This window comes from Cydia strobilella, chromosome 15 (genome assembly GCF_947568885.1).
Source record: "Cydia strobilella chromosome 15, ilCydStro3.1, whole genome shotgun sequence".
NCBI lineage: Eukaryota > Metazoa > Arthropoda > Insecta > Lepidoptera > Tortricidae > Cydia > Cydia strobilella.
The window spans coordinates 9,836,274-9,856,713 of NC_086055.1; the positions used below are offsets into that span (position 1 = coordinate 9,836,274).

The window sequence follows — 20,440 nt, forward strand, 5'->3', positions numbered from 1 at the left end:
AAACTTTAAATATGTAGATAGTAGGTAGTTATACCTGAAGGTTGTCTGGAAGAGATCGCTTTTTAGCGATAAGACCGCCTGTTGTTTAACCTCTTCTTTTCTGTTTCTTTGTATTGTTTTCTTAATGAGGTGTGCAATAAAGAGTATTTGTATTGTATTGTATTTTAGTTATTGTATATGTCAAATCCGCGGTTACCTGTAATTATTTGAACATGTTTTCCTATATAGTCAGTCTGTTTTTCTAAGAGTAAGTACGCCATAGTAAATGTATGGCCATACTTAGTGCTGTCAATTCAATAGTGTTATTGTATGTTCTGGATATTTATGTTGTATTAACTTTATGTACAACTTGTAAGGATATATGTAAGAGTCCATTACCCATTAGTAGAACCTTGTCATACACAGAGTGGAAAACTACTTTGTTTACTGTCTCATTTCGCATATATAAAGTACTTAATTAGCTACTGAACTGACCGGGATAAAGTAAAACTAGGTCTCATTATCACAACGACTACTGACGTAAACTGCGCATGTCGTCATTGTCTCGCAGATGAATACTGGTTACATTTTGTTTATTTTTGGTCAATTGCAGCAAGTATTCCTAGTTAATTGATTGCGATTGCAATTAATTACCTTTGGCGCCTGTCTTTTGAACTGTACAGATATCAGCGCGAGTCTTCAAAACTAAAGTTGTAGTAAAGTAATCACTCTGGCGCAGTCTCTACACCGCGCTCGTCGCCGCCGCCTGCGCCGCTCGCCGTCCCGCTACGCGCAAAAACAGTGACGATCCTGTGTCTAAAATGTCGTGCCCAATTCAAAAATCAGTGAAGTGCTAGCATAATGCCTGAGTGTACGGAACAGTTCACATTCACCATACCCATCATTCGCTACACCATGGATGACCAGGAGACGAGCGAGGAGCGGCAGCCGCTGACGAAGAAGATATCGTTGCTCACCCCCGTGAAGATCGAAACCCCGGATAACGGGAGGAGATCCTCGGAGCCGTCGAGGTACTACATTCCGCCACAGTGCAACAACAGACTGTCGCCGCGCAGTGCTAGAAAGCGTGACGCTAGACGGAACTCTACTAAAACGGACCTGAACGATGACTGCCCTAAAGACTCCTTTGGGCTTAAGCCGTGTAACTGCGAGGATTGCCGGGCTTCCAGTCCCTTGCCTCCAGGATATGGCCCGGAGACGCTGTCTCCTGGCTACGACCAGATGAAGCGGTCTCTCCTGGAAGTGCCCTGGTCTGAAGACTACGCCGAAGCTTCCAGTGACGATCTTAGCTCTGAGTGGGATTCTGATGTGCCCGAACCGCCGCCGCCACAGAAGGTAAACGTTGTAACAAATATATTATCAATGAAGGAAAAGACGTTACAAATATATTTAATAATAAATAGCTCGACTGTATTAGTCCAAATATAACATGAAGGACGCGTGTTGTAATAAGTAAAAGAAAGGAAAAAAACTAAGCTAAAATCATTCAATATCTGCTTCATCTGTTACTGTTCAATAAAACCACTATTTATATTTAGTAGAAGTTGAAAATGAATTAAACGAAGTTATGTGACAATTATTAAATATATCGAAAACCTGCAAATGGCGTGCGTCAAATGGATAATTAACGTCAGCAATTCAAATGCTAATTTCGGCTGCGTAAGAGAATAGGTACAAAATGTCCGTACCCGCCGAAACTAATACTAAGGAAATAAATACGTCAGCGGTGTTAGCATGGTTACATTATTATCACCTGTCACTTTGCCTGTCACTTTCGCACTTACCTACTTGTTAGAACGTGACAGGCATGGTGACAGACGATAAAAATGCTACCGTGCTAAGCCCGCAAGGAGAAGCGTATTTAATTCATTCTAGAATATATGCTTTTAGGTATGAACTATTCAATTTTGAGGTGTAAAGTTGTCATATTTATTATTTAATATCTCTTTGAGTTTACTTGATGTTCAAATGTAGAGTTAGTTTTGTCAAAGAGGATATAATAGGATAGAGCGGTACTGTCATAGTAAATTTTGTAGCCACAGTAAATTCACTGTCACACACAATTAAAACTAAAAATAAAAATATCAAATAATGTATTTATATATGGATAAATGTTTTTTTTTATTTGCATTAATTATTTTTATATGATTTTGACCCATGTTCTTGCACTGATATGGGTTAAAATTGATTTATAAGAAACGAAACCGTCAACGCCATCTATTCTAGAGTAGGCCAAAGGTAGTGGCACCATCTGATCGAGAATAATTTTTTCTTGATTTTCGAGGCACATTTTTTCCTTTGACTGTATCTATCTATTACGGAGATTTTCCAATTGTTTTTTTTTTCTTATTTGCGTCTATGATTTAATATTCATAAATCTTAATTGTTAAGATCTCGTAACAGATTCAAGGTGAAAGTGAAAACCAATGACAAAAATGAAGGTCAGACAAGAAACGGTTTTTAATATTTCGCCAACGAGATTTACTTTCTGTCCGCACTTGAAATAGATACCTATATACGACGACTATTTTTAATTAAGAAACGAGTTTGAAATTCAATCTATCAGGAGTCTGGGTCATCAAAGTTAAACTGACTAGAGAGGTAACCAATAGGTACGTTACCTATGTAATATAACTTGGTCAATAAATATGCCGTGTATATATTTGGTATTGTAGGTAGTATCTCATCTACCTAATTGTACTAGGTTTAACTTTAGTTGCATCCTAATATCGGCTCAAGCTATACAAGAATACAGTTTTTTTTTCTTTTGATAAAAGATTAAGCCAAGGAGCAGTATACATGAATGTTTAGCGGCCTGTTGAAAGTACGTTTATGATTCTTCTTGATTAATTATAAAGTAGGGCTGCGATACGATATTATAACTCAATCGGTTTACTAGTTGTGACAGACGGACAGACAGCTCGTTGGATTTAGATAAGGGTTTTTATAGGATTAGTAATGAAGCTCCAATTTTGAGTCTTATTAGTATGGAGAGTTAAGGGTCAAAGAGGATTAAGGTATCTAATTTGGAGTTTTTGGAGCGTGGATTTTGTGAGAAATGTATCTTGACCTACGCAAAGTTTGATAAATATTTTGCCTCCATTCGATTTTGTCTTTTGGCTTAATTAGCTTATGAGTTTAAGCTTGTTTTCGTAGTAATATTAGTTACTTTTAAGTGATATGCTAATTACATCTCCCAACAAATGACCAACAAAAGTTTCAGATTCTGCTTTACTGTGTTATTTACGTCTGTTTCGGAGGTTCATAATTTTCATTTATCATAAGAACATTAGATTCGTAGCAATGGCATTTAAGTATTGTTTAATCTAAATTTTATTTAAGGTTCTTATCAGGCTCAAGGTTCAGTGTGTTTAGTTAAAATTCCGATTGATTCTAACAGTTGAGCAATCCAACCCTGAGTTTCGAGGTAAAGCCGTATCAATTTGCATTGTCAGTTTAGATTCACACAGTGAATTATTATGGTTTTCGCTTACAGCTGACAGGTTTTACGCATTGAAAAATTTGATCGATTTCCTTCCGCTAAATCTATGGCCGTGGAATAAGCTCCTTATATTTTTGATCCCATCAGATCCGGAGCTATGAGTACGTAAGGCCCATGCAACAAAATACCTATAAGGCAGTTAGTATTTATTATGCGTTTTTGTCAAATATCCTTGACGTAAAATTTTTAACTTACGCGTTTTGAGCACATATGAAAATTTACACACAAATATACACATTAAGATTTATCTTATTCTATATTTATACCGGACATATTAAGACTTTTCGTCGGGTAAATCCACAGAACTGGATGACAATAAAAATGACAGGTCTGTGGGTAAATCTTTGTTTTGACATTTAGCTTGGACTTAAGTTATCCGCTACCATGACCAGTGAAACCTGCGTCGAAACGTCGGAAATAAAGGAAATAAAATAAATTCGCGATAGACAGTCCGGTTTAATGTTTTAATGTGACGTACTATACAAATATTCTTGCGAAAAACAGAAACAACTAATTTCGATTTAACAAACAAGATTTTTCCTTTATTCAGTGTTTTTTTTTTTGAGATAATCAAAATCAAATTATAAATGATTTAAATTCCTGTTTTTCTTGTTCTCAACTCTTTGATAGGTATCTGAATTGTATGTATATAAGCTTGTGTACATCTTGTATATTGTAAGAGATTTTAGATGTAAGTATATATTTTACATGCTGCAATTCAGCTAAATGTGTGATGCTTTTTTAATTTATAATGTCTAAGACCTATTGTTAACCATATTTAACGCAAATAAAGAGTTTACTTACTCACTTACTTACAGCAATAAGTAATGATCCGACTGATTTCTAATAATCAAGTCAAAATAAAATAAAATGACTCGGACCAAAAGGTAGAATCGTAATTTATTTTCACATTATGATGATAATTATATTGGCATAATGATATATGTTTGGTTGATATGATCAGTATTATTCAGTATTATACGCGTAGACTTGTTATAAGTTTATATGTATTTAAGTCGTTATCCTTGAATGTTCTGACGTTACATTGGATAGGTAGCAAATCGGTATCATCATAATTAGATAATTTGTAAAACTAGACAAGTTACGGTCACGTGGAAATGCAGTTATTGTGTTTGCTAACAAGATGGGTGTTCTTTTTGCCTTTTTCATTGATTGATTATTATGTGATATTTATTTTCGAAGGTTTTGCTTGTGATTTTAAGCATATTTATGCCTTTATTTACTAAAGCTTTTTACCGGTTTAGTCAATTCGTTTGTAATATGTACCTACAAGAGAGAGAATTCTTTATAATCAACATTAATCAATTTTAAAAACCTCATGTAGTGAGAGTATGTCACTTTCCCCCTTTTTTGTATAAATGAAGGGTTCCACACCTTTATGCTAATGAGCTTTGGAAAGTCGCTGTTGTTATTTTTATTGGAGTTCCATTTAATGAAAGTATCGCTTAACTTGGTTTTACTACGTTTACCAAAATCAAGAATTGAAAAACATTATACATAATAACTTTTTCACCAAAGGTAATCCTTATGAATAATATTGCTGTTATGTCTATTTTAAGTATAGTGTGTATGCTAATAATGCATAAGATTACTACACGATCCGTATCTAAACTTTGTTTCTTCTATGTGAGGAATAACAATATAATCCTACGCACTGTCAATGGACACGTTCTCTGACGTCATTCGTTTGTTTAAATTAACGAGTTCATCTACAAGTTATTAGTAAAGGTCATTCGACGAGTTTTAATTGAGCAACTTATGTGTTTGGTCGCGCCATTCATACTAAATACAACATTTAGATCATTACGATCAGCACTTACTGATAATTTGTAACCCACACTCTACCGAACTCGTTTATTTTCTTGAAATGGCCAGACCGACTAGTAACGGCAGTGATAACAACTCGTACTAACAATACACCCACGCACATCACAAAAACAAAGTTGTTACTATAGATACTCTAATTATGTGCTCGATATCTTTACTGCAACATCCGGACAATGTAATGCAAGCTGGTTTAAGTAACCAGATACTTTAAAAAAGTTAAGATAGATATATAAAAAGTAGTAAAATGAAGATTTATTTTCATTCTACACGGACCATCGTTTAATATTTAGTCTCACCTTATAACGAAAGTAATGAACGAGACAGCAAAAGATTGTCAAACTTTAACAAAACACGGTGCATATTAGGTTTATACACTTACATTATATTCGTAAACACAATAAACATAAAATAGCAAACGCATCGTCATCTACTAATCCTAATGATTTTAAAATCCTAATGACTGTTTATTAAATCCAACTTTTCAAAATATTAGTGGGGTAAAATACTGGATGCTGATGAAAACGTAAAGGCACGGCTAGTGAAGTTTATTCTCATCCTCTAAGGTAGCCTTTCACATCGCTGTTATTTCTAATAAATACTTACCTATGTGACCGATGATAATGCAGACATTTGTAATACTTTTATGTTTGTATACATTAAACGCTTAAATACACTACTCAGTTTTCGCAACCCAAGGATTCTTTTAACAAGAAAGTCCTCCAGCAACATGAAAAGAAAAAAGTCACCGATGTTCCCATAGATCAGTCTCCGTCAGTAATATAAATTACACTTAACACGATATAGTTTCATTGAATCGCTTTTTGTGTGTGTCGTTCCGGCCCTTTATCGATATCGATTTATCGGTTTACTTGATCGATAATCGCTTTCACTACGATGGCTGTTATGTCGGTGAAGTAAGGTTGACTGCACACTCTTTGCTATATTGTAAAAGAAATTATTTAGAAACAGAAAGTAAATCATACTCTAACATAACTTTCTCACACACCTGATTGTTAATTACTCTAATTAACCTGTCTAAACATAAAAATACAATTTGTATGTTTATTCCTACGATTTGAATGCATTAAAAAATAAATTCATTTATTTTTAGGCAACAAGGTCTCATATACTTATCTTACGACTAATATAATACAGAGCACCAAAAAAGGCGTGTTCGTACAATGGCGTATTACTTGGGAAGTCGTAATTGTACTTCTGTTTACAAAAAAGAGTCAAAGGCGAGGGTTTTTTGCGAATCAATCAGTAGCTTAAGCTGCGCACAGGCATTACGTGCACCGTTACCGGGTCCCCTGTTGTGCCAATAACCTCTATTTGCTTTCACGCACTCACGCATTGTGTCATTGTGCTGTGCGCACCGTCTTTAAATAGAAATTAAACACGGGTAGACAATACCACATTACATATTAAATATATTAAAATAGGATAGGTGTAAGAGAATATTTTGAGGATAATATGTTTTGTTTTAGTTAAATGATTGTAGTTTTAATGTTTAATGACATTTAGTAAAAGACATGTAAGAAATATATTCCTAAAAATTCTTTGTCAACTTATTTTTGGGCCACTGTAAATATGTTGATGGAGTTTTTTTTTGTAGGTAAAATACTACTACATATATAAATTATAAACTGAAATAGAGGTCATGCAAGAAAGAAATAATACAAAATCCTCATACATAAAGATTGTATATATATATACATATATAATTTTGTTCACATTGTAACTTAGTGTGCATACTTCTTAATGCAATTTGTATCTAAGGTTATAAATTGTATTGTACGTTAAATTGCACCGATGTTGATTCGTAAGTTCTGAAGGTGTACTAGCAATGTTAAAATCATCCTTTTTAAGGTGTACTATCAGTCATTTTACACTTGCAGCCTATGGATCAACTTTTCTCAAAAAACTAACAGCGCCCTACGCGTCCAATATAATAAAATAACGCTCTTAGGATGCTGTTGGGGCTGCCGCCCAATAATTATTTAATTTAATTTAATAGAAGTCCCATTCACCAAGCTACTATTAAAAATAAAAAGGTTTCTAGCTGCTACTTGGTTTTGTAAGATTACATTTGGTAATAGTATTTTAATAGGCGACTGGTGACGTCTTACTAATTACAAAAACTGTTAGTCAAATTAATGGCAGGCAGTTAATTAGTTTCAGGAAATGGTGACAGTAAGTCGGTAATTTAGAATATTGTCCTAATCTTACTATCGAATACAATGATAGGTATGTAGAGTAATTGAGAAATTACTCTTATAATTTGTAGTAAATATGCAAACTTAAATTAATGCTCTCCGTTTCATAAATTCTTATCTTTATGCTTGAACATCAATTTACTTGCAGAGAATACGTTTTAGGCTCGCCATTTGTAAAATTATAATTTTGGTATGTTATAAATAAAGATTAAATAAATATATTTTCAACCTTGATTTAAGTAACATCTTCTTTTATTACGCATCTTATTAGCTCATTTAACAAGCAAATAATATTGACTCTGGTTTTTATATATTTTGACGTACTTAACTGACATTAGGCACAGTCAAGTTTATTATAAGTAGGCGTAGAAGTGACCATAAAAACATAATTAGCATCTTCGTCAAGTGGCTTAAACAATACATGACAAGCCTGCTTTACTAAGTCGACACTTTGGTTTATATGTACATTAGCGTTTAGACGACACATGCGTGGGTTGATGTAAGCTTTTGTAACATAAATCATAAGTGTAAACCTTTTTTAAAACAGCCTTAAGCCCTTTTTATTTTAAATTTCTGACTAATGCAGAAGAACTTATGTTAGTATGTTTTATGTGTATTTGGCATGATTATTCTTATCTCTTAATACTTTGTATTATCTGCTTGTTAAAAGGATAATTTATACACAGCACACATAGAATAGTTCGCTCTTATTGCGACCTAAATACAACGTTCCGTAACCTTACAAAACTAAGCTAAACGTGCCTTGCCAAAGTCTAGAGACAATCCAGCTAATCGTGAGTAAAAACGTTACATAATTACACAACGGGCTAACGGCGTCTACAGAGGTCTCCGATAACGATAATGATAACCCTTGTCTGGGCAGTATTGTCTGACCGCTTAGACCCTGATCGTTTATTCCCATTGAAGAATCTATTAGTTCTTGGGTAAACCAGTTTAACGTGACCTCGAGATTAGTAACAACTATGGGCAAGTCAAGGACGCGCTTATATTGGTCCTCCAAAACCTTTGACTTGCTTGTGCGTTGCATACAATTGCAATGACATCCCTGACCGCGTAGACCCCGCTGTCTCACTGCCTCCGGGTTCTAAGAGACAAACAATAAGACCTTTGTAGAACCTTGTCGCAGTGAATATGGCGATAACTAATCTATATGGATGCTGGAAATAAATTAATGCTCGGTTGATTAATTGCAACATGTTATTGATATAATAATATTATTGTGCCGATTTCAAATGGTAGGTACACACTCTTGACGTAAATCGATGAGGTAGACTTGACAAATAAATTATGCCAAAAACCTTTTCAAAATATGTCTTTTTTGTAAGATTCATTACCAGACCAACAAAGCTACGTACCTAATCAATGTAACTAATCATTTATAATCGTCGTATTTTGTTCTATTTCATATCACTTTCATGGCTAATCTAGTTAAAAGCGGTTGCGGTTTAAGTATTTTATGGGTACAGTCGTTGTAGGTATTTTTTCGTTTTTCATGTCTGTTTTACATCACCTCTCCATAACAGAAGATGACGTACGGACGTCACATACTCATTATATATCACATAGGATATCAATAAGTGACGCAACCGGTGACCAGTGAGCTGGCGGCTTTCTCTCGCAGCGCATAAGTATTGCCATTCAGCGAGGGAATGCTGCCAGCATCTTTGGCACAATGCCGCGGGGGCCTTATTTAGATGTTTTTTAATTAAGAGTAGTTTTGTTTTTTAATTTTTTATTATTATTTATAAGTTGTTATTCTTAGTTACTTTTAGTTTTACTTTTAATTGAATAATAATAATTAACATATATAGGTACATTTAAATAAACGGGATACGGAATAAGTACAAAACATTACATAAACCGCTTTGACAGATTGACATTGAACATTTTAAATACTTCGCAAGTAGGTACATAGAGAATATGTCTGGCAAACATAGTACCCCATCTAACACGGTATGCGTGCTTAGTTCGATCAGCGAAGTCATTCTTCAGGCAAAAGTTTCTTCGACTGGCAAATTAACAGTAGGCGGACCAATATTTCAACATATTGGCTGCGACTTCCGAGTAAGGGAGGCAGTCGTCCACCTGCTCAATAAAGAGGCGAAATTTGGAAGATTGTGGGTTGTTTCTTATTATTTTAGTCCCTTTAGATTTGAATGGTTTTACGTGCGTCATTATTACAACATTACGATGTTTTAAAACCTGCTTTAGTGTTTTAATACGCATTATTTCAAGAGCTTTAAGCGCGCATTAAAAAATGAATTTTAAAAAGGCTCTTTTAAGTTTATTGTTTTTAATTTTTAAACCTACAGTAGAAAGTGTAGAAACGGTTGCTAATTTGTATTCAAAAGGACTGTTTTTATTTTAAGTAGACCACGATTCTCACAAATATCACGACCCACTCGTAAAAGTTCCGGTAAACACACGAACTGATACCGGATTCTTTGGTCATTTAAAACTAGAGGTAATGTGGTAATTAAATATCTAGTAAACAAACAGTTGATTGAATAGTCCCATTTGTTTTGTGCATCACACACTAAACTCCGAAGAAGTAGGTACCTAATTAAAGCCTGCATCTAAACATACACACCGTTTATGTCATGTAGTATTTAGTGCTAACGAGGTCTACATGCAAGAAATCGCGCACAAAAGCTAATAAAATATATTATTATTCGTAATTTCCAATTGTAAAGTTCTAGTGTCACCGCTGACTATTAAAGTCTGTGCCTCTAAACTGATCTGATAGTTCTTTTGGTTCGTAGAGGAAATTTACCAGCGAGGATAAAAAAAACATTGATCAGTGGAATTTGGACTCTGCGATTAACTATCTGAAGCTGATTGCGTCTGTAAAAAACAAGGCACTTATAGTATAATATAATACGTATGTATATGAAACGTGGTAGTGGTCGCACGCTATTAAGACGAAAGTGGAGGACCCGTGCGAAATCGCCTGTTCATAAAAACGTAGTCATTTTCCTCTGGATATTAACATTATTGAAAATATTTTGACTCAATTTGCTGTATATCAACCACAGCTATGCCCCTACGTTTAAATTTTTTCGAATTTTAGATGACGACATACCTGTCTATCTTCATAAAAACCTAATTTCATTTAATAAAAAGCCACATAAACTTCACTCCCAGTTTAGTACATCTTAAATTACGATTTTGTCTAAACTGGATCTGAGAAGTTATCACTGAAATAGATTTACTGATACCAAACTGGATTGTATCGAATTAAAACGATGACGAGTCCCGCCTCGCCTGTCTATTCAAAAAACTTCTATTTTTAACTAAGTGCTTTATTCCATTATAATTAGACCTTCAAAATCATGCCAAACATGCGTCTTCTGAGATAAAATTTAAGCTGGTGCGCCCGTGCGAAGTGGTTGGTTAGGATTGTAAATAAAGATACTGATTCAAATTGAGATAAAAAAATGCTCAAGGCGTTATTTAAACGGTCTGAGAACGCTTACTCAGATGGATGAGACTGTTGCGGTGTCATTAACTTGGATTGGTATGTATGGGGTTTGTAATTTAAACAATCATGTCGTAGGTATGTGAATATTGACCAATTTGACCATCAACTACACACTAAACTCCGAAAAAGTAGGTACCTTAAAGGTAGGTAGGTTCAAGCCTGCATCTAAACATTACCAAAATTACTTATTTATTTATTTATTTATTTATATTAAGGAGAACCAACAGCTATACACTTACAATAAACAACAAGATTAAAACAGGAAGCCAATTACAGGAACTCACAGGTAGTTACAAAGTATTCAATTTTAAACTAATGCTAGCACTTACGCACACACACATGCGTACAAAAAGGAGAAGAAAAAAAAGCATACCTAATTGAAAATTAATGGCAATAGAAGCCTTACAATAATCCTAAGTTTTGAACACTTAGTTCATTAGCCCCTCTAGGGGCTTCTAGTTATAGTTAAAGTTATTCTAATAACAACAGAGGTCTCAGAGTTCAAGATGAAAACAAACAAAAGTACAATTACTCAGATTCAAATGAAGTTACAGAATACATATATAGTGACAAGGCGCTAATACACTAAGTTGATAAATTTAATGCATTTCTTCGCGTAGTGAAAACGAAACAAAAAATTTACATTTACATACATTAATAGAAATGTCGCTACAATAAAACACCGCTTAACCAAACTATGCCTCACATTATGAACTTTAGAATTGAATATATCGATGTCAAGTTCTTTCGATAGCTGTAGATGCTGTAGATGTAGACTTCTATTTATCCAGACAATATCCACCCATGCTTATTCTGTTATTAATGTATTCGAACATAATTAACCGCAACATTTTATAGTCTGATTAGCAAATGTTTTAAAACATATTGTCAACATTTAAAACAAACCGTTGAAAGTAATATTGTCAAATAATTTTCCACCGCCATATTAACTTGAAAAATTAGTTCAATTTGTATGGTTAGTGCAATATTTCCTTAGCAGTGTAAACAATTTATTTAGCGATTCGTTTCTAGCCTTAGCACGGCTTGAATCATCGGAGCAAAACAACATTAAACAATGGAGTCCTTGAAAAAATTGTATTTTGCATTTTATTGTCTTGTATATGTTTAGTTTGTATACAAAGATGCGGGTCTATGATACGTTGACTGAAGCTTTAGAAGAAACAAAAGAACAGCATCTTTTGTTTCTTCTTTCTGACAAGTGTCTAGAAACGATCGGGTTTTTTGTGTAACGATAAATTTTCGTACAACTTTTCTTTTCAGTATAGCGCAGTGACCACAGTATACTTATGCTTGATTGCCACCGACGTGGTATAAAAAAAAAATATCTCTTTGCCATTGATTATTCGTTTGAAATAAAATTGAGACTAAATCCGTCCAGTTCTTTTCATCCATCTTAACGATAAGATTTGTAACTTTTTAAATGCCAGTAAAGATTGTCTGCGTCCATATTCCGACCCGAATTTCAAATTGTATCATCTAATATCGTTCTACATCTAAAGCTAACACACTAAGTATAATACGCTATTTTGAAGTAGCATAACCTACTTATCTGTTCTTAATGTATGCAAATACAGCATCGTGCGTTATCTAAGTACCTAAGATAATCCGAGAATCAAACACAGGTACGATTGGCCGCGTGTAATCTTTAAACTTTATAAACGGAGGTATGTATAAACTGACTGGATATGTCGGTTTGATGACCCCTTCTTTGATTAGATGACACGTGCATACTGTACTGTATTTATTTAGATAGGAAATTGTTTTGAATAGTTAATAAAAACGTTAAAAATATTGATTTTTACATATAAACGTACAAATTATGCACCACGTAAATTACAGTTTTCAATGACATAAACATTTATCTCTGGCTCATATTGCTAAAAAGTCAAAATGAAAGATGTAATGTACAGATATGTTACTACCTTAAGAATATACAAATAAGATCTTCAGAAATTATTCTGTTTTTATTACTAAATAATTTACTAAGTTACAAGTAAAGTGCAAAAAACGCTACGCGTTTTTATAAATATGGCAACCATGAGCAGGGTAAACCCGTATATTGCAATATTTGAAACATAACATATATCTATTTTCCTGTCAATTTTATTAGGTATTTTATTGAGACATTTGCGTCATTAGGTAATCGGGAAATTTGTTATCAACCTTGTTATAGGAAAATGAAATTCAAAGAGGAAAACTGCAATCTATACGATATAAACAACATGTCACATGATAGCATTAAAATCTAGAAAATACTTATAGTTCCGATTTTCCAGTTTTTATGATTTTGATAGCACATGATATTGCAAAATTTCTAACACGATGCATTTAAGTTTGTCTATTTCCACCAAAACTTGACCATAGTCATGTTTTCCTATAGCCATATTTGTAGGCCATAGCCTAGCTTTGCAAATGATTTCTAGAGTTCGAATGGCTTGGCATCTATAAAGCTTGATTTCCGGCGGCTTGCATCAAACATAGCTCTTAGAAAAAGTATCACCTCGATTGGTGTATTTTAATATTACACCCAAGAGCAATGCAGAGCAATGCAGGGCGCAAATCGGGTCAGTCTGTATGAAGTTGAAATGTAAACTTCCAATCTTCAAAACTTATACATGCCGAAACTAATTAAGTTTAAGTGCCTCAAATAACATTAAAGAAGACGGATTGCCATCAAATAAATCTAGAAAACGTCAAAACATCATCCGCGGCTCGGAAACGCGGAGGTATGCGATGCGGGTGAAATCAATACTGACCTTGATGCAGTCGGTTAATGCGGCGCCAAATAAATGTCAATGTAACATTACGGGTGAATGAGAGGGTATAGTCAGCATAAAAATTACGGATCAGGTCCCTATAAATATGTAGAACATGACTGTGACAGATACTTTAGGATGCATTAACCTTTCATTATGTATTAAGGGGCCCACTGATTACCAGTCCGCCGGACGACATCGGCCTGTCAGTTCATCGGAACTGTCTAAATTTTTGTTCTAACTGACAGGCTAATATCGCCCGGCGGACTGATAATCAGTGGGCCCCTTTAGGTGGTCTAAAATCGTGGATTCAAATCTCGGTTGTGCTGTATAGAGCAGAAAAAATGGTTCTCGCAAGAATGCAAAATGATGACTAAAGGTTTGGTCAGGAGTTCAGGACCTGTATCATACACTGACGAGAGGTTAACTGACACGTACACGCGGTCTCGTGACTATCTTAATTGTGATTAACAAACATATTATACACAAATAGAACACAGCAGAAATGCTACAAGGCAATAATGGAGTTGACTATAAGTATCAATATATTATATACAGATAAATAGCTACCTAACTGGACTGTTTGTCCTAGGTATACATAATCGTCAACAACTTCGAGCGCAGAGCCTCCGATTAATACGGGAGTTGGCACAACATGGACGTTAGACATGATCTTCGTCTTGTCCATGTTCATTTTCAGACCAACTCGTTCAGATACTCTGCTGAGATCAGCGAGCATCGCACCAGTTAGGTAGGTCCAACTTCGAGAAAGAGGTCACTCGTCGAATCCGACTCGGTTGGGCAGCGTTCGGGAAGCTCCACAGTATCTTTTCGTCCAAATTGCCGCAGTGTCTTAAGTCAAAAGTCTTTGACCAGTGTGTGTTGCCAGTGATGACATACGGATCTGAGACGTGGGCGCTAACGATGGGCCTCATAAGAAGGCTCAAGGTCACGCAAACGACAATGGAGAGAGCTATGTTCGGGGTTTCTCTGCGTGATAGAGTCAGAAATGATGATATCCGCAGTAGAACTAGGGTCACCGACATATCTCGCAGAATTGCAAACCTTAAGTGGCAGTGGGCGGGGCATATTGCTCGCAGAACTGATGGCCGGTGGGGCCGGAAGGTTCTGGAGTGGCGTCCGCGTACCGGAAGACGAACTGCTGGTAGGCCTCCAACGAGATGGAGCGACGACCTGGTTAAGGTCGCGGGAATTCGGTGGATGCGAGCGGCACAGGATCGGTCGGAGTGGCGAGCCTTGGGGGAGGCCTTTGTCCAGCAGTGGACGTCTATCGGCTGACATGATGATGATGATGATGAAATAGCTTATTTTGAAAATAAGATATCCGTTAGGGCAATTCAATATACAACTTACACTTCGACTAAAACATAGAGAAAATAAGTCATCGAATACACATACATAAAATATTTACACTTTTTAAAAAGCTTGTAAACTGATTTACAAAATCAAGGAGCGCAGAATTTTACGAGTGAAACGCATAAATGTACTGCAGCTCACTATACAATACATATCAACTGACGGGCCATGCTGCAATTTACGTAAAATGCGTCAGTACATCACCGAAGTAAATGAGCGCCTTGGGTCGGTGACAGTTGTTGAAAAGGTTGCCATTAACAATTGCTTAAAGCAATTTGTATGGGAATCGATTTGACCCGTGGTTTGGACGGAGTGCCAATGAAAGCAGTCGGCGGGTCAGATATTTTGCTTTGATTAACTTTAATTTGAATCATTATGTAATATTTGTTATTTCCTTTATTTATTTTTTCTTCTTAGGCTAGGCTTTTTACAATATGAATATAAAATTAAAATGTAAAAACACTTACAAAACAATACAAAAAATATATAAACACATTATAAAAAACCTAACCTAGGATACCGCCGGCAGCGGGGCAAGGCCCAAGCTCCGGTGGTCAGGGCCGCAGATAGAGGAACCGGCGGACTATCCGCGCCGTGTCCAAGATCACCGCCTTCTGCATCTGACCCTTGATCCAACCACCTAGTCTCTCAAGATGTTGGTTGAGACTCTTCGCTATGTGACCGTTCGCTGAAACAACTATCGGGACACTGATCGTCGAATCAACATCCCACATGGCGGTTATCTCGTGAGCCAAGTCTAGTATTTATTTTATTTTATTATAAAAACAACAAAATTATATTGCAGACTCTGCAAAACTTATTCCTATTCTTTTATTTAAATATGTATATAATGTTGTAGTTGTAGGACTGTGTTTTTAATTCAGTAAATATACATGACGCGGTTATTTTGATATGACTGTAAATTATGATACCGGAGATAATTATGAAAGTCCATGTAGTGAGCGAATTTCCCGTTCGGCCGTAGTTGTTTTGCATAAATCTTTTAAATTAATACTAAAATCTACCAAATTGCTATGACTTATAAATGTTTGAGAAGAAACCCAAGAAACTCACAAATAGGTACTTAAAACGCTCAAAGCTTGTGTCACGCTCCAAATGAAATCAGCTACCTTCTGTAATCACATAATTTTTGACTTAAATTTCAAGTATTTAGCTACAAGTATCGCTTTCCACTCCAGAGCAACAATTTGATCGTGAAATAACTGCCGGATATTTTTAACCTTTCGTATAATTGCGGCTACTTAAATACTGTCTTGTTTTCTGTTTTAAAAATTGTGATCCTTAACTCGAGAGTTGTGATTTGTCGATGTTTGTTTAAGAATGACAAATAATATGGATAAATTGCTTAACGCAACTTTGTGGTTAATTTACTAAGACTGATGACTTGATGATGCAAATTTAATGTTGTGATGAATGAGGATGAGGATTTTTGAGAAGTGTTGGTGGAAATTGTTCCTGGTTCTATGGACAAGCAGTTTTGTTTCAACCAGTCCATCTCTATAAATAGGCTTAAAAAAACTAGGTTTTTACTACACGCTACCTAACTCTTGTTTTTGTTCATATACATGCACGATTACACTAGACAAGGACACATACAAATACTTCTGTGTCCTTGTCTAGTTACACCAATATCTAGCGACTAAGAGGGTGTAGCTGTTAACTCTTCTACTCGTAAACATGTATTAAGTTTTTGTGATATCTAAAAGGCTTATGATGATTTATATCTTAATACCTCCACCCACATGCGAGCTTAATTCATGAGCTTGATTAATATATGCAAGAGTGCTCCATCGTTAATTCGTTACTGATTGTTAAACACGTACTACGTCAAAACATTTTGTATGGCCTGTTTTGTGTCTGTCCTGCATAATGTAAACGTCATTATTATTAACTTTCTTTAATATTTATTCAGAAACTTAGAAATGACCCGGGTACCCGGGTATGTCCTTAAACTGCGTCCGGACCCGGATATGTCCTTAAACTACGTCCAAAAGAGAGGTATGGGCACTGTGAATGACATCTCGCTTTGTGTGGTAGGGCACAGGACAGCGGATGTCATTCCAGATCTAGAGCAGAGCCCAACTGGGGAAGTACCTCCACCTTACAGAAAACCGCAGCCAAATAACACTAGACCCTACTCAGAGTGTTGTGTTCCTGCCGGTAAGTAAGGTTGCCAGAGCTCAACGAGGGAGAGGAGTGTTAGGGTCGGCAACGCGCGTGTAATATCTCCGGTGTTGCAGGCGTCCATAGGCTACGGTAACTGCTTACCATCAGGCGGGCCGTATGCTTGATTGCCACCGACGTGGTATAATAATAAAAAAAAGATGCCAATATGATATCAATATTCGTGATCCGGCAGATCCGTGCGGTGAATATACGACACAATACAGTCAACAAATTTAATTTCCGACCCATTTCGTACCTTGTCACAGTGACAATTAATATGAAAGTAGCTTGAGACCTCATACTGTTGTCACTGTGACAAAGTACAAAATGGGTGAGAGATTAAATTGTTTGACTGTACATTTATGTCCTAAACAGTAAAACTTCCTTGATAAACTCTTCATCGACAGCTGAATGATTCACAATAGGTATATAAAAATGTATTTGTATTATGTGTATGTGTAAGTTTATCAATATAGTTTATTATTCATCTATATCTAATTGTGTCTTGGTTACAATTTCAATTACTCTAAAAAACGCTGCACCTAATTAATTTTTCTAGCACCTTTATGTATTATAAGGACTAACAAAGACGATACCCGACCCGGTTTAACTTGATTTTCAGTAAAATTCGTTTTTCCGAATTACCTAAATATGTAGTTAGTAAATAATACTAATTAATTAAATAGGATACCAGTGTCAATGTCATATAAGTCATATTTGAATAACTAGTGGTGGTTTTAATTAACACAAATAAATTGAAACTTGTATTAGAATTTGGCACATATATGTGAATCATTATGTGCGTGACTTTTAAGAATATAATTAACACTGGGTGAATAAGATAAAACGTTTATTACAAACTAACTAATAACTGTTCTGGTCCGCCTGTGTGGAAATCTGTTCTGTGTTATTTCTTCTCCTGTCTTTCAGGGGATTATTAAAAAAGTCAAATTTTAGCTTTGAAAAAGTAACAGACCGACAGACATAGAGCTACTTATTTGAGTTCCGTACCCAAAGGGTAAAAACGGGACCCTATTACTAAGCCTCCTCTATCCGTCTATCTGTCTTTCCGTCTGTCTGTCTGTCACCAGGCTGTATCTCATGAACCGTGATAGCTAGACAGTTGAAATGTTCACATGTGATATATTTCTGTTGCCGCTATAACAACAAATACTAAAAACAGAATAGAATAAATATTTAAGTGGGGCTCCCATACAACAAACTTGATTTTTTTGCCGTTTTTTGCATAATGGTCGGAACCCTTCGTGCGCGAGTCCGACTCGCACTTGGCCGGTTTTTATGAATAACGCTGTAAAAACATGACCTCGTATGAAATTCTAAATAAGTAATGTTTTATTCACTAACTACTAGTTATTGGCAATCAGCCGCTAAATTCGCAGTATAATAAGTGGTAAGTACCGGCGGACCACCGCAGCGCGGGCCATATCTTACTCGTAGGTGGGCTACGTGCTTCTTGCTATAATAAGTATAATAACATCATAGACTTCCTTTCGTAGACTCTGCATTATGGCATAAATAATACTTAAGTCTTAAGGTCATCGTCGACACGTGTGTAGAAGTCGAAAAAAAATCCGTAGGCACAAGTTTTTTTGATTTGAATCCTATCAAAGACTTGTTAATTTACTAATTTGCCGGCTCAGAATTAGACTCGACCCTATCTTTCCTTTTAGTTAGTTTTTAGTTTAAAATATATATTTTGTAAATTCACTCCGGGTATTTTTCTTCTCTCTCTTAACGTAGCCTATCCTACTTTATGCGACGCTAAACGTCACAATGGAGGCCTGAGAACGAATCTACCTGCCATTTTAATTTTGCTAATGATGAATCATGAACCTAACGCTCTGCCTGTTTCGAGTGTCTGTTTCAAGAAGAAAATACTATCTTGGCACTAAAATTATGCTTAACAAAACTATAAAGAAAAACAATAAGGGTTGATGTAAGCGAATAATTAAAGTATGAAAATTACACTTACAAAATAGACATAATACAAAATCTCACTCAAATGAGAGTTTTTCCTCTAATAGAATTGAGTATAAATCTAGAATCAAAACATCACACATTTTAAGCGGTTTTTAAAGGGCCCACTGACCATCAGTCCGCCGGACGATATCGGCCTGTCAGTTGTTCGGAACTGCCAAATTTTTGTTCTAACTGACAGGCCGATATCGTCCGGCGGACATATAGTCATTGGACCCCTTAAGGTTTTAACTAGTAAAGTAGCTGCTGCACTTGCGATCTCACCACTTCATTCTAGTATCTAAAACTCGAATTATCTACGACTCGCACAAGTCGTAAACGTGGACGCACGCGAAAATCGAAGTTCGTCAATTGCGGGCATTTTTCTCTGTCAATCTAATTACGTTTTAATGAGAGTAAAAGAGAAAGATTTTTTGCAAAGCAGCAATTTGCAAATTTCGGTATTCGCGGTAGGCCCCCTAAAACGGTCGCGTTGTCATACTACTTAAATTAGTATAGGAATGCTAATTATTTACAAGGTCTTTTATGTGCTCACTACTTTGACAAATGATCTGCATTTTATTTATTTCGTATACTAGTAATTTGCTTTGGAGGATCGCCGTCGGGCATGAATCTAGTATAACTGGATCGGTCATGAGGGGTGGGGGGAAATGACCGAACGGGATAGTCTTATGCATCTTTCAGTAGAAGTAGCAGAGAAAGCGCTGTTATTGTTTGTCCTTGTCATAGTCTCACATTTTTTTTAAATTCCCCATCGTAAATTTAGTATGGTTTATGGTGGGCTACAAATCTACTCTATATTGTTGCATTGCGTGTGTTCTGTCCCCCACGGGCGCACGCGTATAGATCATCTATGTAATAGGTCTATGCCGTCGGTCCTTTTATATAGCAACACTTTAAAATCAATGGGGCCCGATCGATAAGTACCGAGGTTACATTGTCGGTACCTATTCAGAACTGTTTCTTAACAACTTGTGAAATTGCCCATTCTGTAATAAAATGATCAAAATTTTTTATCGATCAAAATGATTCG

General features: G+C 35.7%; 1 protein-coding gene across 4 annotated transcripts in view; it reads left to right on the forward strand.

Annotated features, from left to right (window-relative positions):
• The window catches only part of LOC134748025 (inositol-trisphosphate 3-kinase A-like), a 182,916-nt gene that overhangs the window by 133,176 nt on the left and 29,300 nt on the right, over positions 1-20,440 (forward strand). Inside the window, exon 1 of one of the 4 annotated variants that reach the window (XM_063682742.1) lies at positions 494-1,335. The exons of the other annotated variants lie outside the window; for them this stretch is intronic. Coding sequence (XP_063538812.1) covers positions 841-1,335 — 495 coding nt within the window. The 5' untranslated portion in view covers positions 494-840. Of the gene's footprint in view, positions 1-493; positions 1,336-20,440 lie in introns of those variants that run through there. 4 annotated transcript variants of the gene reach the window in all.